This window comes from Rhinolophus sinicus, chromosome X, assembly GCF_036562045.2.
Source record: "Rhinolophus sinicus isolate RSC01 chromosome X, ASM3656204v1, whole genome shotgun sequence".
Taxonomy (NCBI): Eukaryota; Metazoa; Chordata; class Mammalia; order Chiroptera; family Rhinolophidae; genus Rhinolophus; species Rhinolophus sinicus.
Window position 1 is genome coordinate 111,454,932 of NC_133768.1, and position 27,852 is coordinate 111,482,783.

The 27,852-nt window shown below is 56.5% G+C and overlaps 3 protein-coding genes and 1 non-coding gene across 6 annotated transcripts; 3 read left to right on the forward strand and 1 right to left on the reverse strand.

The window, feature by feature from the left end:
• The first annotated feature begins 3,462 nt into the window (after positions 1-3,462).
• On the forward strand, positions 3,463-5,856 carry EMD (emerin). Its single transcript, XM_074323689.1, has 6 exons — positions 3,463-3,677; positions 3,833-3,940; positions 4,106-4,183; positions 4,392-4,525; positions 4,986-5,032; positions 5,115-5,856. Exons 1-6 carry the CDS (start codon positions 3,596-3,598, stop codon positions 5,443-5,445), a joined length of 780 nt encoding a protein of 259 aa, XP_074179790.1. The 5' UTR covers positions 3,463-3,595; the 3' UTR covers positions 5,446-5,856.
• A 12,866-nt stretch (positions 5,857-18,722) lies between these two features.
• Positions 18,723-21,390, forward strand: RPL10 (ribosomal protein L10). 2 transcript variants are annotated; one of them, XM_019719162.2, is made up of 6 exons: positions 18,725-18,881; positions 19,736-19,794; positions 19,886-19,993; positions 20,213-20,351; positions 20,946-21,108; positions 21,187-21,390. In XM_019719162.2, exons 1-6 carry the CDS (start codon positions 18,859-18,861, stop codon positions 21,337-21,339), a joined length of 645 nt encoding a protein of 214 aa, XP_019574721.1. In that variant the 5' UTR covers positions 18,725-18,858; the 3' UTR covers positions 21,340-21,390. The 2 variants fall into 2 exon arrangements, with proteins under 2 accessions (XP_019574722.1, XP_019574721.1); XM_019719163.2 differs by lacking the exon at positions 21,187-21,390 and having other exon boundaries at positions 18,723-18,881; positions 20,957-21,108.
• Positions 20,764-20,899, forward strand: LOC141569780 (small nucleolar RNA SNORA70). Its single transcript, XR_012493576.1, has one exon. It is a non-coding gene; the product is annotated as a small nucleolar RNA SNORA70 (small nucleolar RNA).
• A 699-nt stretch (positions 21,391-22,089) lies between the features above and the next one.
• DNASE1L1 (deoxyribonuclease 1 like 1) lies at positions 22,090-27,841 on the reverse strand. Of its 2 annotated transcripts, none has more exons than XM_019719161.2 (8): positions 27,706-27,841; positions 25,759-25,972; positions 25,315-25,403; positions 25,149-25,235; positions 23,914-24,014; positions 23,666-23,778; positions 23,337-23,585; positions 22,090-23,263 (listed from the first exon to the last, which is right to left on the reverse strand). In XM_019719161.2, the coding sequence occupies exons 2-8, from the start codon at positions 25,891-25,893 to the stop codon at positions 23,120-23,122; spliced, it is 918 nt and encodes a 305-aa protein (XP_019574720.2). In that variant the 5' UTR covers positions 25,894-25,972; positions 27,706-27,841; the 3' UTR covers positions 22,090-23,119. The 2 variants fall into 2 exon arrangements, with proteins under 2 accessions (XP_019574720.2, XP_019574719.2); XM_019719160.2 differs by having other exon boundaries at positions 27,629-27,766.
• Positions 27,842-27,852: the final 11 nt, after the last annotated feature.

Below are 27,852 nucleotides of genomic sequence, written 5' to 3' on the forward strand. Positions count from 1 at the left end.
CCACCTTGACCCATGGTGGGATCTCCTAGCAGTGTCAGGATTTCCAACTTTCACTGCTCCCTCTGGTGGGACCCGCCCACCACAGCTGAAGAGGGTGGTGGGTTACCATCACTTGATAGAGGAGCGACCTGAGTTCAGGTCAATAAGGTGGCTGTGCTGGAGCTCATGGCCAAGGCCATCCTTTAAGGAGGGAAACTCCCCTACCACAGGCATTGCCAGGTGTACAAGAGCTGGGGGACACAAAGGAGGCAGGCCACGTGGCTGGACCTCAGGACCCCCCACCTCCATTTGAATCCTCTCTTCACACTACTGCCTCTCTCCCCCTCCGCACACACCCCTGAAATACACACAGCTCTTGGTCTCTCATTCTTCCAGGTATAGGAGAAACGAAGGTTTGTACAGCACCAACTGTTCCCTGGTGACGACCGTCATAAATGAACTTTTTCTCCTTGTGTTGGAGGTTTTGGAAAACCACTAGAATCAGCTCTATTGCTGCTGCCAAGGCAGCTGACTCTCCAACTGGCCGTGCCAATGGCTCCCAGATAAACCGATGGTTCTAGGGTTGGAACACGCGGCATTCTTTGAGAGACTTTAGGTCAGCTAACTATTCAGTGATTTATGTTGATTGTGACAATCATCCACACATACATTTTCACAATAATCATCATCTTATGACTTTTGTTACTACCTGAGCAATGTTTCAAAGCATTCACATACCAGGTAAAACCCAAAGGATCTCTAACATCCTTGAAGAGAAGTTTAGTACTAAAGTATAAGAAGATTCTGATCTTACAGAAAACATTAATAACTCAGTGAACAATCATGTTCTTGGACACGGATGCTGAGAAATATATTCAGGTTAATATTCTTTTTCCTTATAACTTTCAATCTGGCTGGGATTGCAAGTTATACAATACAGGGCTTAGAAGCCATCCCCCTCCGTCCTTAAAGGAGAAACTATCTTACTCTTGATTTGGACTTGGCGGCTTCCTAGCCCTTTCTACCCTGGCTGCAGTACCACAGAAACTCAGTTTCTTTAACTCTGCCCACTCTTCACAAGGAGACTCCCCTGGAGGCCTCAGATTTTCCCCAAAGCCCCTCTGAGGACTTGGAACCACTGCTGTGCCAGATTGTCCAGATTATTGACCTGAGGATCTGGTACTGGCTGAGGGAACAGTCCATGAATGAATTGCAGCACTCAGGGCCCTTGGACAAGTATCCTCCCTCTCTGGCCCCCCAATTCCTCCTCTTTGTGATGGGGGTGCTGCAGAGGGACTCTAAGCTCTGATGGTCAAGGGTTCATCTTGGTTCCTGGTGGTCTGGGATGGGTCTGTGCTGCAGTGGGGCTGGTCGTGGGTGCCAGGTAGCCATGGGGTGAACGCAGGGGACCATCACAGTTCAGCCTCCTGGTGCCATCCATGGTGGGACCTCATATTGGGACAACTGGGGTGGGACATAAAAAGCAGAGTGAGTGCCGAGGCAGGTGCCGGGGAGGGGGTGTTCCTTGGGGAGAAGGCAAACCTAGAATTCCTTGACCTCATAAGGAAACAGCTTAGATGCGTACAGGGAGGGGTGGCATGGGGGAGGACTGAGCCGCTGGGACATGGGCCAGCATTGCAGAAGAAGGCTTGGAGAGGTGCTGGGGAATCCGATCTTGCCAAAACTCAAAATTCCATGAGGCAGCCTCGAGTGGCCCAGACCCCAGTGCCATTTCCCTCCCTGCTCTGAAGCAATGCATGCACGTGTCTGTGACCTACACACTTCCTCCTCCTATTTCAGGGTACAGAGCAGACCTCACCTTTCCTCTAAAAACCCAGCCAACAGCAATCCTTCTGAGAGTCTTTGTGTGTTCCCAAACCAGGGCCCCACCTCCTCACCACTCCCTGGATGGCTGCCTCTTCTCTACCCCATAATCAAACCTCCATGGAGAACTGGTCTGTGACCCTCACCAGCTGGCTCAGCCAGCCTGGGTCTGAACCAGAGCCCTCCTTACTTCTGCTTTCCCTATCACGAGCTATCATCTATGAGACCAGGGATAGCACCTCATCTCCCCATTCTCCCAGTTCTGGGCCTGCCCAGGGAGGGGCATCTCAGCTGGCCACACACTCCATTGGCTATCTTTGTTTACAACATGTCACCTCCTTTCCAATCTCCACTGGACAGCTCTTTACTGACCAAGGCCCTTACCAACTCCTAGTGACCATCCAGGCTCTTCAGCAGGCCTTGGCAGCCTTCTGTGATTTGCCCCCCACAGTCCTCTGGCCCTCCGGTCCTGGTGGGGAGGTACTCTGCACTGCCAAGGCACTGCAGCCCATCCAGATCCAGGGGCTCAGAGCCTTCCAAGTCTTCCTGGAACCCCTGAGCAGGCCACTCTGGATCTGGAAGGGACCACGCCTGGCCATCTCCTGGGTCACGCTGTGCTCAGGGGCCATTCAGACAGGAGAAGAAACCCCCAGTGTCCCAGGTGGACCGCAACCCCAGGGGAACACTCGCTGTCTCTGCATGCATCACAGGGCGCTCTCTGCCAGTGTCCATTGGCACGGGCCGGCCCCTGCCAAGGCTGCTTGCTCCTGGAGTGCTGGCGGCGGCCTGGCCCAGTGCCCCATTTCCTCCTGGGTGGAGCAGGTAGGGGGGGGGAAGCTGTGGGGACCGACAGTGCAGGTGCACAGGCCAGGGCCAAGCAGAGCAGAAAGGCCGTCCTGGGGCAGGAGGTCTGAGGGTCGGCCTCAGGGTTGTCATAGGTTCCGGGCTCTGCGGGGGCCGCTTCCCTAGTGTGGCGCACGCGCTCAAAGAGCTGGCAGCAGCGCCTGGCCAGGGACCCGCGCCGTCCAAGGGCTCGCCCTTAGGATCGGGCCCCTTCCCGCTGCTGCCGGGGCGGCCGGGGAACACCAAACGTTGGAGCCCTGGAGGTTGGGGGGTGGGGGCTGTACGGGCTTGAAGGGACCGGGCGGAGCCCACGTAACTTAAGGAGGGCGAGCCACTCCAAGCACAGCGGCCCCGCCCCGCTCCCACGTCCTGGCCGGTTCCTGCCAGTTCCACTCGCACAGTCGTGTCCCTCCTCGCTTCACGCCCGAACTCGCCAGCCGGTGACGTTTGGACTCGCCGGCCCCGCCCCGCTTCCCTGTCAACGCGAGTCTATGCTGTTTGCCCTCGCGTGCAGGCCCCGCCCCTCTCTCTCGCCTAGCCCAAACGCCACAGCCTGTGACGCATGGCTCGTCGACCCCGCCCCTTCCCCTGGCCGTGCAGCCCCGCCCGCTCCCACCATCCGACAGGTCAGCTCTGCTATGGCTCCCGCTCAAGCCCCGCCTCTCTTTCTCCACTAGCCAATCCTGCCTGTTTGTGACGTCTAGGCGCACCAGCCCCGCCCCGCCCACTCCCACGGCAGGACCGGTCTCCGCCGGCTGCTTCCCAGTGGCCTGGCTCCGCCCCGCCCTGCGCGCGCAGCCCGCAGAACCCGCGACTGTGACGCCAGCGTGACGCAGGCGTGACGCGAGTGCAGCCGCTCCCGAGGCTTTCGTGTTACGCCGGCCGCGCTCCGAGGCAGCTGGGCCTGTGTTGCTAGGCCGGGGTCGCCCCCAGGCCTTCGCCGTCCGCCATGGACGACTACGCGGTCCTGTCGGACGCTGAGTTGGCCGCCGTGCTGCGCCAGTACAACATCCCGCACGGGCCTGTCGTGGGTACGCGGTGGCGGGCGGGCCCCCTCCCCGCGCTAGGCCCTGCGCCCCCCCACCCCTCCCCAGACTCCCGCCCGCGCTTCGCGCCCCCTCCTGGGACTCCTTCCTCGGGCTCTCTGCCTGCGCCCCTTACCGCCCCGCACCCTGTGTCTGGCCAGGCTCCACTCGCAAGCTCTACGAAAAGAAAATCTTCGAGTACGAGACCCAGAGGCGGAGGCTCTCGCCCCCGAACTCGTCCTCATCCTCTTTCTCCTATCGGTTCTCCGGTGAGGCCCCCGCCTCAGAGCCCCACATGGCCACCTGTGGGGACAGGGTTTGGGCTGTGGGGAGGATGGGGTCTCGAGGGTGTGGCAGGGGCGCTCGTAGGGAGGGACATGGCGAAAAGGGAGAGTGGGGCAAATGGTTCTGCGTCCCCTCCTCCTCCAATTTAGACTCAGATTCAGCATCTGTGGACTCCGATATGTACGATCTGCCCAAGAAAGAGGATGCCTTACTTTACCAGAGCAAGGGTAAGGCAGCAGTGGGCCCTGACGTCATTCCACTTCCTCAGGGATCCTAGTGTCAGAGAGAACCTGAGACTTCAACCCCCACCGCCCCTCAGCAGCCCTGGAGGGGAGAAACAGTGTCACAGGCCCCAAATGGGATTCAAATTAGGGCCATTGGGCCAGGCAGGGGACACCGCTTCCCCCTCTGCTACCACTGTCCCCCCCTCCCAAGGCTATAATGATGACTACTATGAGGAGAGTTACTTGAGCACCAAGACTTACGGGGAGCCTGAGTTTATGGGCCCATCCAAGGGTTTCCGCCAGCACTCAGCATCACTTTCAGATTCGGACACCTTTCACCATCAGGTGAGTTAGCTGTGGGGCACCCTCTATTTGGGTACAACCTCGGGGGGCATAGCTGGGTTTGGATACATCAAGGAGGCCACTGGGTGCAAATGGTGGCTCTCAAGCCTCCAGGGAGAGGTGGGTCAGTAGACACCTGATTGTCAGGGCCCTCCTTTGGGGAGCTGTCAGAACTGTTTGACGAGAGCACATGGGACATGCTCTGTACCCTGATCTGGGATCTGGGTTTGAGCTCTTCCTGATAATCTTGGGGCAGAAAGTAGGGTGCAACCACCCAAGACAGTCACTGAGCAAGTGGCAAGGACCCACGGACATAAGGCCAGGAATTCCGAAGGGTTCTGGAAGGGGGCAGAGCCCTGGTCTTTCAGCAACGATCAGACGAGGCTGGCCAGGGAACTTTGGACTGAGGTATGACAGGGCCACCCTGACCCTGCCAGTCATGCTCCTCACCCTGATTCTTTAGGTGCGTGATGACAACCTTTTCTGTTCTGAAGAGGAGGGCAAAGACAGGTGAGTAGTGGAACGGGCCAGGGGTCGGGGCTGATTCTGGGCCCAAGCCCTCCTGGCCCATCTGCTCCCCTCTTTGCCTCAGGGAACGCCCCGTGTATGGCCGAGACGGCACCTACCAGAACATCGCACACTATCGCCCTGTTTCCAACATCTCCAGAAGCTCCCTAGGCTTGTCCTATTACCCCACATCCTCTTCCTCCTCTCTGGTGTCCTCTTCTTCTTCCTCCCCCTTGTGGCTCACCCGCCGTGCCATCCGTCCGGAAAAGCAGGCCCATGGGGCTGGCTTGGGCCAGGACCGTCAGGTCCCACTCTGGGGCCTGCTGCTCCTGTTCCTGTTCTTTGCTGCCTTCCTACTCTTCATGTATTACTTCATGCAGGCGGAGGATGGCAACCCCTTCTGGACCCAACCCTGAGGGTCTGGCTAGCTTTGGCCAGGTCCTCTCAGAAGTCCTGGTCAACTGCTTTAGGAGGGTTTGCTGGGGGAGGGGGGTTTTCTGTGTGTCCTAGCTTGGGGGTGCTGGGCCTGGCCTGGGGCAGTGCTTGCTCCCCCTGCCTTGTCCTGCCTTGTCCTGCCTTGTCCTGACAGGAAGGTAAGCCGGCTCAGGTCCTCTGCAGCATGGTGGGCCTGGGCGGACCTTCCTCTGGAGCCTCCTGGGCCTGCTTGCCTCTGACCCTTAGGACCCAGGAGAGCAAGACCCTGCTCCTGGAGAGAACATAGTTGTTGTCATCGCATGCCTCCTGTTTGTTGTCACCTTGTTGGGATTAACCAAAGGCCACCCTCACTTTGTTTTCGTGGACACAATAAAAAGACCATTTGTTTTTAATGCGTGGACTCTTCCTGCTGGGGGAAAGGGTTGGGCTCTGCCCTGGGTCGCTAGGCTCACCACCTGGCTTAGTTGGTTCTCCCTTTTTGCTTTGGGCTTGGAATCAGGATCACATGTCACCCACAGACCTGTTTGGGATTTGCTTGTGGGGTCCACTCCCGGACTCATTACTCAGACCTCATAACTAGTTATGAAAATAACTATCAGCATGGGGTCTGGAAAGCCCACTTGGAAATGCAGGTGAGGGTACACGCACAGTGCTGGCTTGGGACGTTTTAAGCATAGAGAGCTGATGCTAAACCCGGTGTCGAAGGGCTGCATGTGTTCGGTGGGCCATTTCTCCTGGAAGCTGCTTGTTTAATGCTATGGGGAAAAGCTCCCAGTATTCTGAAATGCCCTATCACGCTGGGTAACCCAATCCCTCAGCTGACTATTCTCACTCATCTCCAGGTTTCCCACTGTGTGTATTGTGTAATCGTCACATTTTACACAGATTTTAAAGTGGATGCTAAGGAAACCCAAAGTAGAATGGCATGTAAGGCAGTGCATCCTGTTGGTATGCTGCCAGAGGGTGGTGGGAAAGCTTGGAATCGCTGGCATCTGCTCCACGCAGGCAGGTGGGAAGCAGAGGTGAGGCCAGGGCTTCCCAGACAGGTGGGGTCCTGGCATCAATTCCTCTCACCTCTGACTGGTGGTAGGACTCAGCCAGCCCAGGCCTTTCACCTGGTACAGTGCCCAGGCAGCGCCAGCACGTGCACGCACGGCTTCCTGAGCCTTCAGGACTCTCCACTGTACATGACCACACAGCAAGCTCAGGTTAGGGCAGGGACTGGGACCCACCTACCCCACAGCTCCCGGGATTTCTTTTTGCTGCATCCTGGTCTCTCCCCACGTTTTTTGTGTATTTTCCTAAAAGTAACACAGGCTATTTGTGCATTTAAAATACACAAAAGAATGAAAAAAATGAATTGCGTCTATTTTTCTCACCACTTCCACAGCCTTAGCCTCTTCTTTGCTGTAAGCCTCTCCCACCTGGCTCCACCCGCAGTGCACAGCCACCTGTGGCGTGGACGCCCCAGGCCCCAGGCCTCTGTCCCTCACCCTCCCAGTGCAAGGGCTGGGACGTGGATGCGCCACGGTTGGTGGTAGCAGGGCCAGAGGATGCTACTCCGTGAGCGACAATAGAGCCTGATGAACAGATCACTGAGCCTGTATGTGGGGAGGGGCAGGTCTCCAGTGCACCAGGACCCTGGAGGGTCAGTGACACAGCTTGTTTCAGCAACCGGTCCCAAATCAAATATGTTAGGAGGGACCCCCCCACACACAAGCACTACCTGGGGCTGCTGTTGGGGGAGACAGCTGGAGCCCACTGAACCCCACGTGGGGCCTGGGGAAGTGGCAAGGTTAACATGCCCAACATGAAGTAGCTGAGGTGGAGAGAAAGGACAGCAAGAGAGGAAGGGGAGCTGGGCTTGGGGCATCCCAAGGAAGGGAAGAGAGATGACATGGCTTCTGGAAGGAACGGCCCTCTCTAAGTCACTGGTCTTCCATCTGTTGCAGGAAAGGAGGCTAGGTAGGTGTGCTTGGCAATCACTGTTGTGTCTGGCATGAGAAAAGCGAGGAAAGAGGGGATGCCCATGTGACACAGTCTCCCCCATTCCATTCATTTATTCCCCAAGGACAACCATGTCCATTCATCACTGCGTGCCAGACGGAGGATGCCTGGGGCTCCAAGCCGAGGGGATCTGAACCTGCTGCTCCAGGGATCTGAGACCCCTAGCTCCGAGTCTACATAGCTCCCAAGGGCTCGGGGCCACCCCCAAGATGCCCCCTCAGACTCTGTGGGACCCTGAGTGCTCGTGCATTCTTCCGGTGGTCCCAAGGGCTCTGCGCACCCCCAGAGTTCTGGAGCCCCATAAGGGCACCTGAGTGCTCCCAAGTGCTCTGGATGCCCCAGTCCAAAGGCTTTTGAGGGCTCCATGTGCCTCCAACTGAAACCCAGGCTTTTAGGTATCCACCTAGTGTTTTCCAGGGCTCGGGGACTACCTCTTTAAGAGCTTGAAGCACCCCCTTCCAAAGCCCCCTGGGACTCTGGGGTCTCCCCGTATAGCAACAGAGGGCTCCAGGACTCACTCCTCAGGACTCGGGTCCATCATGTCCTACCCCCTTTCCTTCCCTACGGGCTCCTCTCCAGCAATGCTGGGGACACAGCAAGGGCCCCAGGCTCCTCTATCACTGGGGGAGCCACCTGAGCTGGGCCCTGCTGGGGAATGTGACAGAGCAGAGTAGGCAGCATGGGTGGCAGTGGGGGAAGGCAGCTGAACTACGTCCCTGAGGGTGACAAGGGAGGAGTGCCCTGTGAGTGTAGCAAACACTAGACACCAGGTGCCATGCTCCTCACCCCAGCCCTCGACCACGAACTGCCTACGGTTCCAGGGGAAGCAGCAGACAGCACTAAGAAGGCCCAGAGGTATCCCTGCCTTGACACCCCATGCTGTGCCACAGCCAGCTGCTCAAGCTAGAGAGGGTTCATACAGGGCCAGCTGGGTCCCCACACCCAGCAGGCATCACCCAAGAGAACAGCTGAAGAGGTGCACATCCTGTGACTCCATGAGGATGGACCAGATGGGGACCCAAGGGCATTAAAGGACTGGAAAGTGGACCGGACCCTCACTGCTCCTGCACCTGAGGCTGGACTGCTGCCCAGGGCTCTGGGTGGCCAGTCTTGGGAGATACCTCACCCCAAAGGAGGCAGGACACAGCTGAAGAAAGTCAGGTCCCCTGCCTGGCCCACCACTTCTCTCCTACTGTGTCATCACATGCCGGGAGTGGAGGGAGGCACATGCACTCTGGAGGCTTCCAGAAGCTGCCCAGCGGGAGAGGGGGCAGGAGGAGGTGGAGACAAGCCCAGACAGGTCCGGCCCTGGGAGCCACCCCCTTCTCCCCTCGGCCCACTGGGCACCCAGGACTCTACACGCACAGGGCACCCCGCCCTCCCGAATCACCGGGGGCCTCCTGCGTCCACTGTGGGCTGCCCCTCCAAGAGGAGACTGTCCTGCCTCTCTCCCCCAAGGCCCTGCCTGGTGGGGCCTGCAAGGAGGCAGCCCCCAAGCTGAGCCAAGCTAACCAGGAGTCCCTGCGCCTCTGCCAACACCACATATGCCCAGGCACGACGCGACACGTGGGGCAGCAACGGTGGAAGATGTCAAGCTGAGGGGAACGGCCTCTGGGTCGCTCCCTGGACAGAGGTTACTGGACAGGCGGGAGAAGGAGGGGGTGAGACGGGGGTGCCGTCCCTGTGAGGGGCTCCATGGAGGACCTGCAGTGGCACCAGGAAGACGAGCACCCAGCTGGCCCCCATCCTGCTGGGGACAAATGGCCTGGGAGCCGGCCTCCCCACTGAGCAAATCCCAAAGGACACCCGAGGAGGACACGGGGAGGTGCAAGGCGTGGGCCATCCGCTGGCCTCACACACAGGGTGCTGAGGGCTGGCCACCCGCCCAGAGCCAGCAGGGTGGTTGCCCAGGTCACCAGGTGCACTCCACCACACCGAGCCCTGCTCGCCATTAGGTCCAGGAGCAGAGGAGGGGTCCCGGGCACATGACCTCCCCAAGCTGGCCCCGTCTCACCTACTAAGTCGGGGAGGGATTGTCTGGTCAACCCCGTTGGGCACAACCCACCCATCCTGCAGGTCCTGTGTGGTCTGAGTCCAGGCAGGGCAGGGGGAGGGCAGGGGGAGGCAGGGGAAGGGCTGAGCTGACCACTGCTACCCCACACTGAGTCTCCACCCCTGCCCAGCACACGGGTGCACGTGACTCTCCCTGCTGCCTTTCCCCCAGGAGGCTGGGAGAAACCCAGGGGGAGAAAGGGGGGCGGCTCCTCAGGGTAGGGTTGCACCACCCCACCCCACCCCAGACAGTGAGGAAGTCCCATCACATCAACCACGAGAACTTTAGTCTGTCTGGAGACCCTTGGGGTTTCCACAGGGTTCCCCAGCACGAGCAGACTCACTGAACTACAGGGCTTGGGGAAGGGGTGCTTAGGCCCCGCTCCCGGGGAGCCCGATGGAGCCAAGGGCTGAGGAGGGGGCAGCCACTAGCTCAGGGTCAGTGAGCATGAGGGGTGAGGGTGTCGGCATTGGGGACTGAATGTGCACTTGGCGCTCTGCGACTCACGATAGTCGCATCCCACCTCAGGGCCCCGGGCCCAAAGAGCTGGGGACAGGTCCTCAGAGGCCAGGGACAGTACTGGACACCAGCCTCCTCGTCCAGCCCAAGGCATCCCCAGGGAGGGCGTTCCCTGGAAGGACACTGTGACACTCGGAGGTCAGGCTGGCTTCAGCCACTTCCGGGACCCGCTATGGGTGTCACGGCAGGTCCCATGAGACCAGGGAGGCCACAGCCAGGGCGGCAGGGCTGAGGAAACCCAAGAGCAGTGGGTGGGGTAGAGGTTGCCCTTGGGTCAGCACAAGTGCTGAAGACAGGCCGGGCAGACACATCCCATGCTCACTGGGAAAACAGCCAGGTCCTCGGGCAGAGAGGGGGAAGGCCAAGGACGGGCACTGAGAGTGGGTGGGACAGGGTCTGGCGGGTGCTGTGACTGTGCCCATCCTGGAGCAGGCCCCTGGGAGCACATGCCCAGGCGGGGCAACTGGCAGCTGGGTGAGGATGGACACAGTGGCCGTGCAGCCCTCTACACACTTTGTGACCAGGTGGCCCCGAGGGAAGACTGCAAGGTAAGCGGGCCCTCCTCACGGTGCCTCCCACCCAGCGTCGAGGGACGGGAAGGGGTTCGGCCTAGGCACAGGCCAGGGGTACCAGGACAGTGACGACGGTGGTCAGTAGCTCAGCAGTGTGGGGCTGCACTGGGCCCACGCGTCTCCAGAGGAGCCCCAGGACCATGGGGCCCGACACCCTGGCTGAGGCGTGTTCCCGGGAACCATGACCGGGATCCCGGAGGCCAGGCCAGCAAGCACCACCTCAGTCTCTGCTTCTGCTCCTGGCAAGCAAAACCCAGCTTCCCAGAAACTCGCTGTCCTTGGGTTCAAGAAGCGCACGCAGCCTCACACGGTACCAGGAGCCGTCCCCAAGGGCCTCAGTGTTGCCCGGCAGCGAGAGCCAACAGGAAAAGCACTCACCGCCCACAGAACCTGTGTGACGAATTGAGCGGCACCCAGCTTGGCATTGGGAAACCACCTCTGAGCCCCAGCCAGGAAGGATGGGGCGGGCATGTCTCCAGGGAAACCACATGCCAAGGGCCTCCTTCAGCCTCAGTGGGAGCTCCTTATCCCCAGGCTGCCACCCCCGCCCCCTCAGCCACCAGAGCCCAGCCCAGGGCTACCTGATACCCTCGCTGAAGAAAAGGGGCTTGTCGGCCTGCACCTGCAGTGTGACCCACCGCAGGGGAGGGCAGGGCGGAGAGGAGGGACCTTGCCTGTGTGCTGAGGGAGGCCAGCCCTGCCCCTGGGGAAGGAGAGCAAATGGGGGGCAGCACTGAGCCCCTGGCAGGGGACATTGGCTGTCGGGGAGCGACCTGCAGCCCAGGCCTGGGTGAGGCCCGACAGGGCGCTGGCAAGGGCTGCTGTGATGAGAAGGAACTTGCTGTCCGCTGTGCCCTGGGCTGCACGACGAGCTGACACCGCCACCAGGGCTGCGAACGCCCTTGCAAAGGGCAGAGAGCACACACCCTGGGCTCTGTGGGTCACACCTGCCTGCTCGCGCATTCTTCTTTCTTCCTCTGGCTTTTGTGTTTTGTCTACAACCCTATGAAGACAAAGAGCCGCTCTCTGCCCTTACAAACACAGGGCTGCCCGTCTTGCTCCCAGGGCCAGACTTGCCACTGCCACTCAGACAAAGGACACGGGGCCTGTTCTTGGGGGGCATGTGCAGGACCCGGAGTCCTCGCTCTGGACACCGAAGCTCAGGGCAAGGTCAGTCCTCCGAGCCTTCTCGCTCACCACGAATCAAACACCCTACATGCTGGTGGGTGGTGTTGTCCCCTCCAGCACTGTTCTGCGGTTGTCCTGTGTGTGTGAACCCCGAAATACGGCACAGGTGAGGGAGGGTCCCTGAGACATGAAGTGACCTAAAGTCTGTGGCTTGCATCTTGAGGCTGCTCTCCCTTCGTTCCTCTCTCTGCCCTGGCTCTGGGGAAGCCCGGCCCTGAGCAGCTCTATGACAAGCCCCGTGGGGAGGCACTGAGGCCCCTGCCACAGCCACGCGGACGGTCTTGGGAGCAGAGCCTCTCCCCACAGGCAGACCAGATGGCTGCAGCCCAGCTGATGCCCTGTCTGCAGCCTGTGACACCCTGAGCCAGAACTCCCGCACCGCGCCCTCTACCATCCCGTCCTTCAGACACCGGGAGATCACAACTGTTAGTCGCGTTAAGGTGCTATGTTTGGGGCACTCTGTTACGCAGCAACGGGAAACCAATACACGGTTTTAAATGCTGAAGGCCACTCTAAAGGCCACTCTAAGTAAGTCTGAAACAAACAAACCGACGGGAAACCCCAGAAGCCATTAGGAAAAGCCTGGAACGTCTGATGACATGAAAACTAAACTCATCTGCCTGACCAAACACAAACCACAAAGTCAAGAGACAAGTGACAAAGTGGGGGAAAATTGTGGCAAGATGTGACTCAGGACTCCTGTCCTTAACATATAGAGTGCTTGAACCAGTCCACAGGGAACAGCCCGCTGACCCGACAGGAAAAGGGGGCCGAGGAGGGGATCACAGAAAACGAAAGCCAAGGGCTACTCCACAGTCAGTTCCCACAGCCAGAACATGCTCAGTTGCCGGGGTCCCGGGGTCCCGGGGTCCCGGGGACAAATGGGGTCAGGGACGGGCTTTGCACTTGGCCTGACGCTGCAAGTAGACGACAGGTCACCATGGAGCCTAACACAGACCAACCACCGACCACTGCAAAGAGTGGCCAAAGCGGGCGGGTCGTGGTGCAGGGCAGAGAGCAGGTCTCCGCAGCGTCACTCAGGAGCTAGGAGATGCTCCTGGTGAGGAACGTTCAGCAGCCAAGGCAGAGGCTTCCTGCCAGCTGGAGGGCCTGCCACACCCACAGACCAGACAAGGGCAGTTCCCAGGCAGGCAACCTCCTTTCTGGTCTCTATGTGCCCCAAAATCCTTTTTGTCAAGTCAAAGGGCCCACATTCCTTGCCCATCCCCGGGCTGGGCGTGCGGGTCTTTCCTCTGCCTCATCGGAGAGCTATTTCCACCCCCACTCCCAGGCACACATCTGATCTCCGCCCCTCTCTCCTACAAGTCCAGATGTTACCAGCTCCAGTCTGGGAACTGCTGAGCACCTGCAGAAACCCGACACCGGTCCCTGCCTGGGCTGGGACAGCGCCCTCCAGTGCACCCAGGCAGGAAATGGTGACTGCCGCTCAACAGGAAGCCCATGATCTCTGGAGGCTAGCACCCTCCTGGTATTTCTCAGACCTGCGGGGACCCTGTAAAGGAGTCAGCCCCAGGTTGGGCAGGGGGCGCGCACCTAGGAGCTTCAGGCCTCCAAAGCAGTGTTTCTCACAGTGGGGTCCCTGGACCAGCAGCATCAGCATCCCCAGGGAGGGAGATTGTTCAAGAGTCGCAAATTCTCAGGCCCCACCTCGGATCTGCAAGATCAGAGACTGGGGGTGGTGTGGGTGGGCCAGCACCCTGGGTTTGAACAAGCCCTCGAGTGTTCTCACCACCACCACCACCACCCCGCACCCTACAGTGTGAGAACCACAGGGATCTGTTGTTCCGGATCACACCCACTTCTAGAGAAGCCCTGAGCTTTCTCTGCAGGGCTCACCTTGACCTTCCCAGGTGAGAGGCTGGCCGGTACAGCTGATAGCCGCCACCTCGGGTGGTCCTGGAGAAAAACAGGCGCGGTGGAGCAGGATTCCCTCCCTGGTGGGTCACCCCCCGTCCAGTGACCCTGGGGAGACTTGGTTACTTCCTGCCGTCCCCACCTCCGGAATTGTGGACAGACGAGTCTGGGGGACAGCACATTCCGGAGTGACTGGCCTCTGCTCTGCCCACCTCGCCCTGGATACTACGCTCGCGTATTTGTGTGTATGTAAAATGCACGCTGCACAGAGAACCGTCCAGACACATTGAGGAGGTGCTGAAACACAGTGGCGCGGGAGGAGAAAGTGTGTGCATGTCCGCATTCTGCGCCCTGGGAGCTCAGAGCACGGCTTCTGAGGCCAGTACCAGGCGGGGCCGCAGACATGCGACCGCGCCCTTTACCATCTGGGTGGGGTCCCTGGCCTCCGTACCCCCTCACCAGGCCCCTTGGGACACCAATACACTGTCCCTGGTGGGGAAGTCCTGCCAAGAGTGGCGAGAGGCGCACCCGACAGAGTCCCCACAGTCTCCGGGAGCCTGGACTCGGTGGTGGCTTTTTCCCAGGGAGAGGGCGCAGATGCCCGCGTCTCAGGAACAGGGACCCGGTCTCCTCCTTGATCGCCCTCGCGCTCTTGCCCTCACCTCCTCGCTGCAAGCCCACGGAAGCTCCGCCCCACGGGACCGTGGCCACCGCCTTCCTGCCCACCGTTTCCGGGAGGCTCTGGCTATTACCAATCTCAGCTCTAGACGAGACCCGCCCTCAAAGCCGCCCGACGAAGCCCAGCCCCTCGGTGCTGACGGACACTTCTTCTGCCCAATCCAAACTAGCCGGTGTCCCGCGCGCCCCTCTCGGTCCTGCCTCCCTGAGTTCCTTTCCCAGCGGTCCCGTCCGTTTGACGGTGGACAGCGGGCTGCGGGCACAATAGAGGTTCCCGCGCGGAGTGTAGGACCTGCTCATGCAGAGCCGTGCTAGTCGTCCTGCCTGTACACGCTGAGCCCTGCTTGTAGGCTTTTGGTGTGAACTTGTATTTTGAAGTAATTAAGTCACATGCAGTTTCACTGAAACGTACAAGAAGCTGGGCCCCCTCGCGCAGCCCCCCTAACGTCAGCATCTTGTACATCTAGTGCAATCGCACAGCTGGAAATGGCGCTGGTGCCGTCCGAGAGCTGCTCCGGCTTTCATCTGTGTGTCTATAGGCGCGCACGCTTGGGCGTGTAACTGTGCACTTTCATCACGCGTATAGATTCAAGTGACCACCACTGCCGTCAATGTCCAGCCTGTTCCCTCACGAGAATCTCTCCCATTAAGTTTTCGTAGCCTCATCCCCTCCCCTCCTTCTGCCAACTCATGGCGACCATATTTTATTCTCATCCCCACATTTTTGTCATTTGAAGACGGTACCCAAATGGAACGATGCCGTATGCAACCTCGGGTGAGCTTTTTTCACTCACACGATGCCCTTGAGAGCCACCCAAGCTGTTGCCTGTATGGACAGTTAGTTCTTCCTTTATGTGGCTGGCTATAGTCCTTGGTGCGGATCAACCGGCGTTGGTTCAAGCAGTCACCCACTGAAGGATGCATTGCTTGTTCCCATTTTAGGCTTCCACAAATAAACCTGCTGTGAACATTCGTGCACAGGTTTTCTTGTCATCCCAACTTTCCATTTCTTTGGCATAAATGCCCAAGAGTGCAATGGCTGGGTCCCATGGAGGTGGATGTTTAGCTTTAAAAGAAACAGCCGTGTTGCCTTCCACAGCGGCTGTACCATTGTGCATTACCACCCTGCACACATTTAAAGCACGTAATTGAAATTTTACAAAGCAACATTATTCTAAGCAAGATTGTTAACAACTTTGGTTCTCTTCTAACCACATTTTTCTATGCAATCACCAACACAGTTATTCACACACTTTTAAAATCATACCCCTTACACATTTTCTGATTGTTTTACTTAGCCATGCATCTTGGAGTTCCTTCCATGTCAGTACACAAATGTCTAGCTCACGTCTTCTCTGGCTGCTTGGTACTTGATAGAATTCATGTAGTATAATTTACATAATGAACACCCAATTGATGTACTTTCACATTTTCTTTTTTTGCTATTTATATTAATACTGCAACTACCAGCTTTGAACATGTGTCAATCTCCATCTAGGATAATTATGTCTAGGCAGAATTGCCAGGTCAAAACCTATGGGCATTTAACATGTTAAGACACTGTACATGTCTCCCCAAAAGACCCTACTTGTCGCACACTAGGGCTCTTAGTCCTTTCTTACATACGATGCAAACATTTTCCCTCAGTCTGTCTCTTAAGAAACTAGGCTTGCTTGTTTGGGCTGTCAAGGAGTTATACTTTTTGGGCCTGCCTGGTGGCTCAGGCTGTTAGGGCTCCATGCTCCTAATGCCGAAGGCTGCCGGTTCGATTCCCACATGGGCCAGTGGGCTCTCAACCACAAGGTTGCCAGTTCGATTCCTTGACTCCCACAGGGGATGGTGGGCAGCGCCCCCTGCAACTAAAATTGAACATGGCACCTTGAGCTGAGCTGCCGCTGAGCTCCAGAATGGCTCAGTTGGTTGGAATGCGTCCTCTCAACCACAAGGTTGCCGGTTCGACTCCTGCAAGGGATGGTGGGCTTTGCCCCTGCAACTAGCAACGGCAACTGGACCTGGCCTTGAGCTGCGCCCTCCACAACTAAGATCGAAAGGACAACAACTTGAAGCTGAACGGCACCCTCCACAACTAAGATTGAAAAGACAACAACTTGACTTGGAAAAAAGTCCTAGAAGTACACACTGTTCCCCAATAAAGTCCTGTTCCCCTTCCCCAACAACAACAACAAAATAAAATAAAATAAAAATAAAAAAAGAAGTTATACTTTTTGTATGACCAAATTTATTAAACTCTCAATTGGTGATTCTGGGATGATTCTAGAGGCCTCCTCCCTTGTGGGAGGAGAGTGAGGAGAGTCGGGTTGGAATTTCTGAGTCCTGGTTACCAATTGCTTGTTGACCCTGGCTGGTCCATCACTGTGGCCAGGGGCATTGGTGTCCCGACCCAGTGCTGCCTGGGCCTGGATTGGGGACGGTGGCTCTCAGACACCCAGTCCCTGCCCTCCAGAGATGGCAGTCTATGTTTAAATACACAGGTGGCCCGCAGGTAAGGGAGGGAAATCCCTGGGGCAACAGAGCAAATGAAATCAGAGGGGTGATGGGGGGGCATAGCTGGGGCCCAGTTAGGAGCTCAGAGTTAATGCGCCTCACAGGGTGAGAGACCAGAACTGAGCTTCCACATAAAACCAGTGCTCTTGGAGGGTCACGTCCCTGGTGAAAAGAAAGGACAGGGATATAAAAAGAAGTGGGTTCATCCCAGCCTGGGTCTGAGTGAAGGGGCCAAGAAACCTCCATCCCACAGCATCAATGAGCAGGGCCTGCTTTTACGCGGGCAGAGCGGCTTTGGCAAACACCTGGCTGAGAGAGGACCTGCCCCTCATCCTGGCAGAACAAACCCACCTTCCCTGGAAGGGGCCCCTCCCTCCAGGCTTCCCACCCTGGCCTTCCTGAGGCCGTGCTGACGATGGGTCAACGATCTCAAATTGAAAACACTGCCCACCTTCATGGAGACTCTGCATGGAGACTCCGTCAGAGAGGAGTGGTCCTGTCAGTGTTCCCAGGGCATAACTATCAGAGGCTAGTTAACACGATTTTTGCTGATGCTGTCTGTGAGTGTGTGCTACTTGCTGGACTCATCCATCCCATCCTCATGGAAGCCCTAGGAGGTTGGTAGCAGTGTTATTCCCATCCTCCAGGGAGGAAACCACACAGAAGGATGGAGTAGCTGGTTCTGAATCACTAGCTAGCAAGTGACATGGGGATGATTGTTACTTCCTGCTGTCCCTACCTCCAGAAGCGTGGACAGACACCTGTAGCAGACAGCACATACCTGGGTGACTGGTCCCAGCCTTCCCCACCTCTCCGTGGACACTAAGGGTGCGTGCGCGTGCCGTGCGTGCGTGCGTGCGTGTGTGTGTGTGTGTGTAATCCATGCTTTACGGAGAATTGTGCAGATATACTCAGGAGGCGGTGGAACACACTGGGCCGGGCAAGGAGTGTGTGTTGGGGAGGGCACATTCTGGGCCCTAGGAGTGTGGAGCAAAGCGTCTTAGGCCAGGACAGTCGGGGCCCGCGACTGTTTAACAGCGCCCTTTGCCATTTCGGTGGGGTCGCAGCCCTCCTTCCCACTTTCTCCAGGTCACCATTGGGAACACAACTTTTTTTTTCTTCTCAGCTTGGTGCGGGTGGGTGTAGTGGGTCGAATGGTGCTTATGGGGTGTCCTGGGCCCTGGATCTCAGGGGGAGGCTTCTCCTCCATCTGTCTCCCACAGAAGGCCGCAGACCACCCCCGGCCGGCACAGGTCCCAGCTCAGGTCTCTGGGAAACGCAGAAGAGGAGCTTGCCTCACAGCAAAGTCAGCTGCGGGCTCTTTGGTTAGGACGGGGGATGGGGGCATGGTTTGCAGGGCTCCCGTTCTGGCCTCCCGATCGACAGAGGAACGCAGGCGGAGGCTCCAGCATGGCGCGTTCCCTCCGGGCCCTGGAGCCTAGAGGGAGGCACGGAGAGCGTGTTCCTGGCCCTGCGCCTCCTCCAGAACTCGCACACGGCCGCTGTGAGCCCTTGGGAGTACTTCCCTTCTTTCAATTCTGGGAACATACGTCTTTCATAGTTACAGCAAAGCCTCGGGCAGAATTCTACACCCAAGAGGGCTAGTCGGAAGCGCACTTCTCCTGTGAATGTGGCCAGACGCCATTTGCCAGCTGACTGCCGCTGTCGGGTGCTCAGCCTCTTCCCCGTTCTGCGCATGTGTGCAGCCACGCCCGCACGCAGGCGCAGAACGGCACTGTGTCTATGGTCTGGAAGTCTGGCAGAGCGTCTACCCGCCCTCGCCTCGACTCTATGGTTCCTACGCACGAAGATAGGCCGGCTATATAAGGCATACGCAGGCGTGGAAGCGCCTCTTTTTCTTTCGGTGCGGTGAGTAGTCATGTTTCCGGATTCGTCCGGTACCCTTGCCATTTCTCTCTCCTGGTTTGAAGCTTATCTTCGTCTTGTATTCCGACTTTGTCTGTTTCCTTGCAGCCACTGAAGATCCTGGTGTCGCCATGGGCCGCCGCCCCGCCCGATGGTAAGTGCCGAATCCATGCAATTTCGCATCTGGGAAAAGGGAGGGAGAACTACCTTTGTCCACTGAAAGCAACTGCGGGGTGGGGCCTTCCTAGTACGATTTTCCTGTTTTGGGATTAGACTCCACGTTTTCCCCATTACCTTCCGGGTTGTTTTAGGTCTTTGTTTATGTCGTGCGTTTCTTTCCCTTAAAACTTAATATTGCTCTTTGAGCGCTCCCATTGGTGCATTGACCCTGGACTGCATATGCTGCGCCACTTTCAGGGTGGAAGTGACATCCACCTTGCATTCCGCTCTCTGTCCTAGAAATTCGACGCCTTTTCAGGCTCACTGTCTTCTCCCGGCCTTTGTGTGCCATGTCTGTTATTTCCGGGCTACGTGCTGTGCCCGTAGGCTCAGATGTCTCGGGTGGCCTATAGGTGGCGCCGGGAGCCCTTCACGTGGCTAGGAGGCGAAATGCCACGTGCCCCCCAAAGTCTTTAGATGGACACTATGAACTGTGCCATTTGGCAAATTTGTAGTGCGCAGTACCTTGAAGTGAGAGATGTTTTTTAACTGGGAAAGTCTGTTTCAACGTGTTGGCTTTATAGGAAGTTGAAAACCCAGTAAGGCACCAAGGAAGGTTTTTGCCTTTGTTTCTAACATGGTTATCCTATAACTTTTGGCCACTTAGATCTGTTTTGCTTTAGAGCCAATTTACAGGAATGGAGGCAGCTTACAGATTGATGAGTTTGGTCCCCCCCCCTTCCTTTTCCCAGCTCTCCTTTGGTCTTACTTGGAGGGAGCGCTTAAAGTGCTTATTGTCAAGTTCACTTGTGAACCCCTGCAAACCTGGGTTTTTTCCCCCTTCTGCAGTTACCGTTATTGTAAGAACAAGCCGTATCCAAAGTCTCGCTTCTGTCGAGGTGTCCCTGGTGAGTAGTGAAAGAGCTCCCCAACTGCTTTGGCTGCACTGACTCAGTTGCCTGTGGCACCGCACACACAACTTACCCAAGCTTTTTTCAGATGCCAAGATCCGCATCTTTGACCTGGGGCGGAAGAAGGCAAAAGTGGATGAGTTCCCACTCTGTGGCCACATGGTGTCAGATGAATATGAACAGCTCTCTTCCGAAGGTGGGGTGCAGGGCTCCTTGTTAATGACACATATTTCTTTGTGCGCTTCCCCGGCTAAATCTAGTACTCCCTGTACTGGAATTACCAGTTCATTAATCATGAGTGTATTTATGAAACTCAACTCAGGCAATCCAGATGTCTCCTGAGAGCCAGGGAGGGCCATGGTAAGTGCTTCTGTGCCGTCCTGTCTCACTCTGCTGCTTTTTGTCCCCCACCTAGCTCTGGAGGCTGCCCGTATTTGTGCCAACAAGTACATGGTGAAAAGCTGTGGCAAAGACGGCTTTCACATCCGAGTTCGGCTCCACCCCTTCCACGTCATCCGCATCAACAAGATGTTGTCCTGTGCTGGGGCTGACAGGTGAGCTGGGTCCTGGGGTTCAGGTATTTTCCAATAAGTTGAGAGAGTCTCTATGTTGGGCTCAGTTTTTGTATCAGGGCAAAGAGGTGGTGGCTCCACATAAAGACTTCGGCTACCCATAGCAAGCCAGGCCAGTGACTGGCAGGATTTTAGTGGACATTTCATCTTCCCACCACTGCATAGATGAACAGAACTGATTCCCAGAAACAAACACAAAAGGGCATTGTAACTAAATCTTAGCCTGTGGGTGGCAGGTGGCGAGAGGTCCTTCTGAGGAGTAGCTTTGATCCTGATGGCAGCCATCTGTCAGCAAGGAGGTTGCTGGGGCAGGGCAGTTGCACGTTGGAGGGCTTTTCAGATGAACCCAGTGTCCCCTTGCAAGGATCCTGGGTAGTCTAATCTCTTTTGGGGCTTGCAGCTAATTAAGCCGACCGTGCTCTTTTCCCCATGGGGGCCCGGTGTGCAATGGCTGCAAACAGCAGCAATCCTAGGTAGTGTAAGCAGCCTGTTGCTTGTATAGGTTGCTTTAAGGGACCTTGGAGACATCCTTTTTGGTGGATTCTCATGTCTGACCTCATGCTGTCCCCAATCTAGACTCCAGACAGGTATGCGGGGTGCCTTTGGAAAGCCCCAGGGCACAGTGGCCAGGGTCCACATTGGCCAAGTCATCATGTCCATCCGCACCAAGCTGCAGAACAAGGAGCATGTGATTGAGGCTCTACGCAGGGCCAAGTTCAAGTTTCCTGGCCGTCAGAAGGTAAGTTGTGCTGCAGCTTTGGTTCCTGCCTTTCCTTGCCCCCGTCATCATCTTGACTCAATTCTTTTCTTTCCACAGATCCACATCTCCAAGAAGTGGGGCTTTACTAAGTTTAATGCGGACGAGTTTGAAGACATGGTGGCTAAAAAGCGGCTCATCCCAGATGGCTGTGGGGTCAAATACATCCCTAATCGTGGCCCCCTGGACAAATGGCGGGCCCTACACTCATGAGTCTTGGCAGTGCCTCCTCTTTACACCCACCAATAAAAACTATTTCCTGTCTCTTTGCATCTGCATTTGTGGGGGGGGGGCCCTCTAGGAACCCCAGAGTCACTGTCCTTTTCCAAAAAAGTCTGACAACTTAGGGCCAGTGAGCAAGCAAACCCAGAACGGCCTCCTAGTTGCCTGGTTAGGATGCTGACGTGGGCCTGTCTGGATCAGAGGCTGCATGTTCAAAAGTCAAGGTCATGGTCAGTCTATAGAGTGCTGCCTTGATACAGTACCCTGCCCTGAGTGATGAAAAGGGATTTGTCCTAAGGCTACCCTTGGTCTGCTGTGGAAGCTTTCCCCATGGGTCCTACACCAGCAGCATCACTACAAATGGGGAGAGATGACCCCCCCCCCCCCCCCATGGTCACAGCTGTTTTACCCAGTCCTTCAGTAGACTGCATCATCCACTTAAACCCTCTGAAGTGACCCATGGAGCTTCGAGACCTTAGGGCAAATTGTAGCCTCCCTCGGTCTGAGTATTCCGGTGTGTTGACTGGCTGTCACCCCAATTGTGTGCCTGGGGCTGCTCCCGCAAGAGCAGTGTTAGGTCGCAGGGATGTCTGGGGAAGCAGGAAGAGGACGCCCTGAGTGCCTTTAGGTGGGATGGCTTGAGGCTCTGCACCGGGGAGAAGAGTGCAGGATGCTCAGCCTTGACTGCACGCAGCACATCCTGGAGTCCCCACTGCCCTCAAGACACCTCTGGCTTTGTAATTAGCCACTTGTAAAGTTTAAAATTTATTTTTTATTTCAAGGAGATGGTTCTAAACCATAAATAAGACTAGCTGCACTTGAACCTGATGTCCCGCTGTGGTTACTGAGCTCTGTTCTCTGGAAAATGGAGCTGGGGAAGGAAGGGTCCCATGACAACACCCTCAACAGGGTCATGGTTAATGTCTGTCCTCTACCCCCTTGCCCTGTGCCTTCACCGCTGTTCTGGTTACATGATGGCTGCTTCGTCTATTTTTCTGGGCACCTGTAGCCTTGGTAACCAAGCCTCCCTGGGGGTGTGCCATGTGGATGCCTGTGTGGACTAATGGAAGGCACAGTGGTTGTGACCACAGGCACCAGGGCTGTATGTAGCTATTTTCAGTCATTGAGTTACAAATGAGCTTAAATGTGTTTCTGATTGTTCAGTAGTGTGTGTGTGTGTGTAACTTCATTTTTGTTATCTACTGGGCTTTTCACATTGATTCACAAGAATCCTGTGTACAATAAAGATGATCTCTTAACACATCTATGGACATGTAATGTCCCTCCAATCGAGCTTTTCGTTCTCAGCCTGCAGGCTGAGAAGTTTCCTACTCGAAATCTTTTCTACTGTTGTAATTCCCTTTTCTGAGCCCTGCAGTTTAGCCACGATCACCACCTCCAGAGACCCCTTCCCCTCTCCCAGCCCTGGAGCCTGCCCTGTCCTCTCTCCTAACACTACCTGCGAGAAGAGGGCCATGGCTCCAGCCTTAGGGCCCTTGCCTTCCTCTTCCGCATTCTGATGCCAGGCACAGGCCCAAGTAAAGAACACAAGCCGAAGCAAAGGCCGAGGGCTGCAGTCCAATAGGGGCAGGGTTGGGCTGGGCAGGGCAGGATGGGGCTGGGGGTGGGGGACGGATGGAATTGAAGCCCCTCAGGCTTGGCTTCCGCACCCAGGGCAGTATAGGCAGGGGAGGCCAGGGTTGGAGTCCTGAAGGCAGGGTAGTCGTCACACCTGTGGGCACCAGGCACGGGTGGGAACTGGAGGTGGGGTTCAGGCCACCAGGCCCAGCTCGGGAGGCAGGAGTGGCAGCAGCAGCGACGGCAGCAACAGGGCGGCCAGGCTGAGGGGTTGGATCTTGTGTGCTGCGCGGCTCAGCTCCACCTCCACAGGGTAGTGGTCACTGATGTTGAGGGCCTGGGGGTGGGACACAACGTCAGTGTCGGGGCTTGGACTTCCCTGCAACCCCGTTCCTGCCTCACGCCTTTACCTCCTCCTCAGTGAGCCCGTAGATCCTGGGGAAGTTGAAGGCGGCTGCAGTGTGCAGCAGGCTCTGACAGCGTTCCCCGTGCAGCACTATTCGGTCATAGGCACAGTGGGTGCTGGCCCTCACCGTGGTGTCCTCCCCATCGGCAATCACCCAGTGGAAGCCTGCCTGAGTCCTCAGCTGCAGCTCACCCAGGCGCTTTTTGGTCAGCGAAGCGCAGTCAGCATTGAAGTCCCCAAGCAGGATCACGTCCTGGAGAGGGGGCCAGCTGTTGGGACTGACCAACCTGCCATGCGGTCCCCATCTCTCCTGTGTAATCTGCCCAGCCCTACCTTGCTCTGCCAGTGCTGGGAGACATTCAGAAACACGTCATACAGGGCGTTCAGCTCCTTCTCCACAGCCTTCGGAGTGGTGTGCAGAGGGACCAACACCAGTCTGGGAAGGACTGCACGTCCCCAGGGAGGGAGGGCTCCCACTTACTCCTGGCCCTTCTCCACCCAGCCTCCTCCGGGTGACCAAGCCCCCAGTAGAGCCAGCCAGACCCCCCAGCTCCCACATAGCAGGACCACACTTCTCCTACCCTTGCTGGGCAAAGTGAACTGGGCCACAAAGGGCTCCCGGGCAAAGAGGTCATCCTTGTCTTGGAACACGTAGAAATCCAGGACCTGCGTCTTGTGTGACCTGGGGGACCAAGGGATGGGAAGCAGTGGCCTCACATCACTGATTTTGGTTTGCAGGTGCCAACATCAGAGCTGGCACTCAGGAAGGGGGCCCTCCACCAGCAGCTGTTTTGTGTGGGCATAGCCTTCCTAGCCTTTTTTTCTAGAATGTTTTTTCATTGAGATAGGATACACATACTATAATATTCACCTGCTTAAATGCACACGTCAGTGGTGTTCGGTACATTCATAAAGTTGTACGACCGTCACCACAATCAATTCTAGAATATTCTTATCATCCCGAAAAGAAGCCTTGTACCCATTAGCAGTCACTTCCCATTCTCCTCCCCTCTCAACCCCTGGCAGCCACTGACCTATTTTCTGTCTCTGTAGATTTGCCTATTCTGGACATATCATGTGAATGTAATCAAATAATATGTGGTCTGTATTTGGCTTCTTTCCCTTAGCATAGATTTCCAAGGTTCACCCATGATGTAGCATGGGTCAGGATTGCATTCCTTCTTATGGCTGAATAACATTCCGTTGAATGGAGAGACCCCCTTTTATTTATCCATTTATCAGCTGATGGACACGGGTTGTTTCCACTTTGGGGTGGAACATTCCTGTGTGCACATGTTTCTGTTTCTCTGTTATTTTGGAGGAATTCTAGACATTATATAATTTCATCTGCATAGAGAAACAGGTCTCCGTCCTTACCATCCCCTTTGCCCTCTCGATTCTGACCCCAATGGGCTCCCTTCCAGGCTGTCCTCCCAGGGACTTAGTGCTGTCTCCAGAAACCATATCCACCCAAGGCCCATGACGGGCCCCCGTTGAGCTTCTTCCCAGAAGCTGCAGCCAGCCACTCCCAAAGAGGGGGCCAGACTTGCCCTGAGCCCTAGTGGCTTCCCCAGGAGAGAGGCAGAGGGGCTCCGCCTGTGTGTGTGGAGAAGGAAGGCCTCCTGCTATAGGGACATGCGAGCAGCAAAGCTGGCAAGGGTAGAGGAGAGGTGGATCTCAATAAAACCATTGAGAAAAAGTGCGATGAGAAGGTGAGGGCTGCCCCAGGAGGAAGGGGCCTGTAGCCCTCAGGAATTCCAAACCATCTCACAGTGGGTCAAGTGCCAAGTCCGCCCTGGCCACCATCCGTGCTTACCGGTAGATGTACACGTACTTCTCCATGTATGTGCTACGCCCCAGCAGAGGGCTGCTCAGGGAGCTGTAGGGCCCAGAGCCATCAAATCTGCCAGGAAAGGGGAGCCCAAGGTCAGGGGCCGTGAGGCTCGAAGGGCCCCCGATTAGACCCACAGAACCCGCCTCACCGATTGAGTTCTCGAACCAGGAGGGAGATGGCACTGTCAGAAGGGTCTACCACCTCCTGCAGCACCATGATGTCACAGCGAGCCAGGATCTGCGGGACACCAGGAAGGCTGGCCCCACTCAGTGCCAGCCACCCCAGGACGGGGGTAGAGTCCTTGAGGAACTGGCACTGACGTGGGCAAGGGTGTCATGGTGTGCTGGCTGCAGCCCACAGAGAGCAGTGGGACTAGAAAAGGCCTGGGAGAAGACTGTCATCTGAACCCCCAGTGCACCCATCTTACAGAGGAAGAGACTCAGGCTAACGACAGGCAAGGAACGTGCTCCATGTAGGGCACCCATGTCTCTTGATGTCTCCTTTTCTCTGGGACATGTCCCTGGTTAGGTAGGGCTGGGGGCTTTGGCTCCTGGTCCTCAGAGGCACAGCGACCCTACAGTGATGAACTTACCCGAACTAAGGTGTCCAATACATGCTCCCTAGCCACCTTGGCAAGCCTCAGCCGCTGGGCGTTGAAGGCGCAGATGCGGAAGGCCTCAGCCCCGCCAGCCAGGAGCAGGAGCAGAAGCGTGGCTGGGCAGTGCATGGCTGGCTGTGTGCGGGCTGCTGGCACCCTCCGGAGGAATCCAAGTCACCCCAGGATGTGGTGTCAGTTGGGCACAGTTCTGGTTTCAGAAGGACATGGTGTTATGGGACAGAGAGGTCATGCTCATCCTGCTACCCAGCATCAGCCTCCCAGAATTGCCAGCATCGCAGATTTCCTGCCTTTCTCCTTGTAGACACCTTCTGACACTGACACATACGGCTCGACCTCATTCTTTTAATTGTGGTAAACTACACATAGCGTAGAATTTACCATCTGAACCATTTTTAAGTGTACAGTTCAGCAGCATTAAGTGCATTCACACTGTCATGCAACCATCCCCACTGTTCATCCCCAGAACTTATCATCTTCCCAGACTGAAATCTGTCCCCATTAGACACTAACCCCTCACCCCCAACCTCTGGCACCAAGCACCCTACTTTCTGTCTCTACTCGTTTGACTCCTCCAGGAACCTCACAGAATGGAATCATACAGTATTTGTCCTTTTGTGACTGGCTTATTTCACTAAGCATAATGTCCCCAAGCTTCATCCATGTTGTAGCGTGTGTCTGAATTTCCTTCTTTTTAAAGACTGAATAATATTGCACTGTATGGAGAGACCACGTTTTGTCCATCCATTCCTCTGTCCATGGACACTTGGGTTGCTTCCACCTTTTGGTTACTGTCAGTAATGCTGCTATGAACATGAATGTACAAGTACGAGGTTCCTTTTTAGATACACACCCAGAAGTGGAATTGCTGGGTCATATGCTAACGCTATGTTTAATTTATTGAGGAACCGCCAAACTGTTTTCCACAGCAGCTGCACCAACTTACATTCCCACCAGCAGTACACAAGGGTTCAACCTCAGGGTTGATCTCCTTTTCGCCACCATTAGCAAGTCGGAGGACCATCCTTGGGCATATCTGTCTCCCCACTTGTGAGATGTTATCTTTAAGACAAACTCCCCAGAGTGGAATTGCTGGGTTCAAGGGTGTATGCCTTATAATTATCTCAGATACGCCAAATCACCCCACTGCAGTGTGTGATGCAGCCCCTTTCCCACGCCCCGCCACCACTGGCGAGCCCTTCTTGTTCATCTTACCAACTGGAGATCCTTCTTCCTGAGTGTCTCTCTCAGTTTACCTTTGTCTCAGACTCACCCAAACTTTGCTCTGTCTCTTGGGCTCAGCCCCTTGATCCATTCCCTGTTCACGGGGCTCTCATTCAGTGACATCAGTCCTTCTACTTCTGTCTGCCTGCTCTTCTCTGCCATCTTGTCACCTTCCCCCTCAGGCTCACTTGCTGCCTCTCTCAGGCTCTACCTGCCTCTGTCTTCCACTCTCTCTTGTCTGTTCATCTGTCATTACATCTCTGTACACCTCCTTCACTCTCCTGGCTATGCCCAATGCCTGTTTCTCCCTGGTCACCTGCTCTGTCACTCATGCTATTTTGGGTCTCTGCCCTGGTGCCTATTTTGGGATGTATGTGGGCATTTCGGCAACCCTGGGCTGGCAAGGGCAGGCTTGGAGGCTCTAGGGCCAGGGGTCCCCACGAGGATGGAGGGCAAGAAGAACCAGAGAGTGACTGTTCCAGGACTCAGCCCAAAGCTCAGCCCGGGGCCCAACACCAAGCCTTGGCCCCAGTCCTGGCGTTCCCTTCCCTTCCCTTCTCACTCCCCACTCCCACCTTGGGGGTGAATTTCCTCCCTCCCTCTGCCCAGAGGGCTCCCATACCTGCGCAGACCAGCTTGTCTGCAGGCCTGTTTCGGCTGTAAGCACATCGCCACACCCCACAGAATCGCTGCGCCTACCTTGCAGAGGCCGGAGAAGAGACTGTCGGAAGAGGAAGAGACTGTCTTCCCAACCCACCACGTCCAGGCCAGGCCCGCGGCCCCACCCTTCCTGGCAGGCAGGCTCAGCCCCTGTCTCCGCCCCGGCTGTGGCAAGTAGGGTGGGCG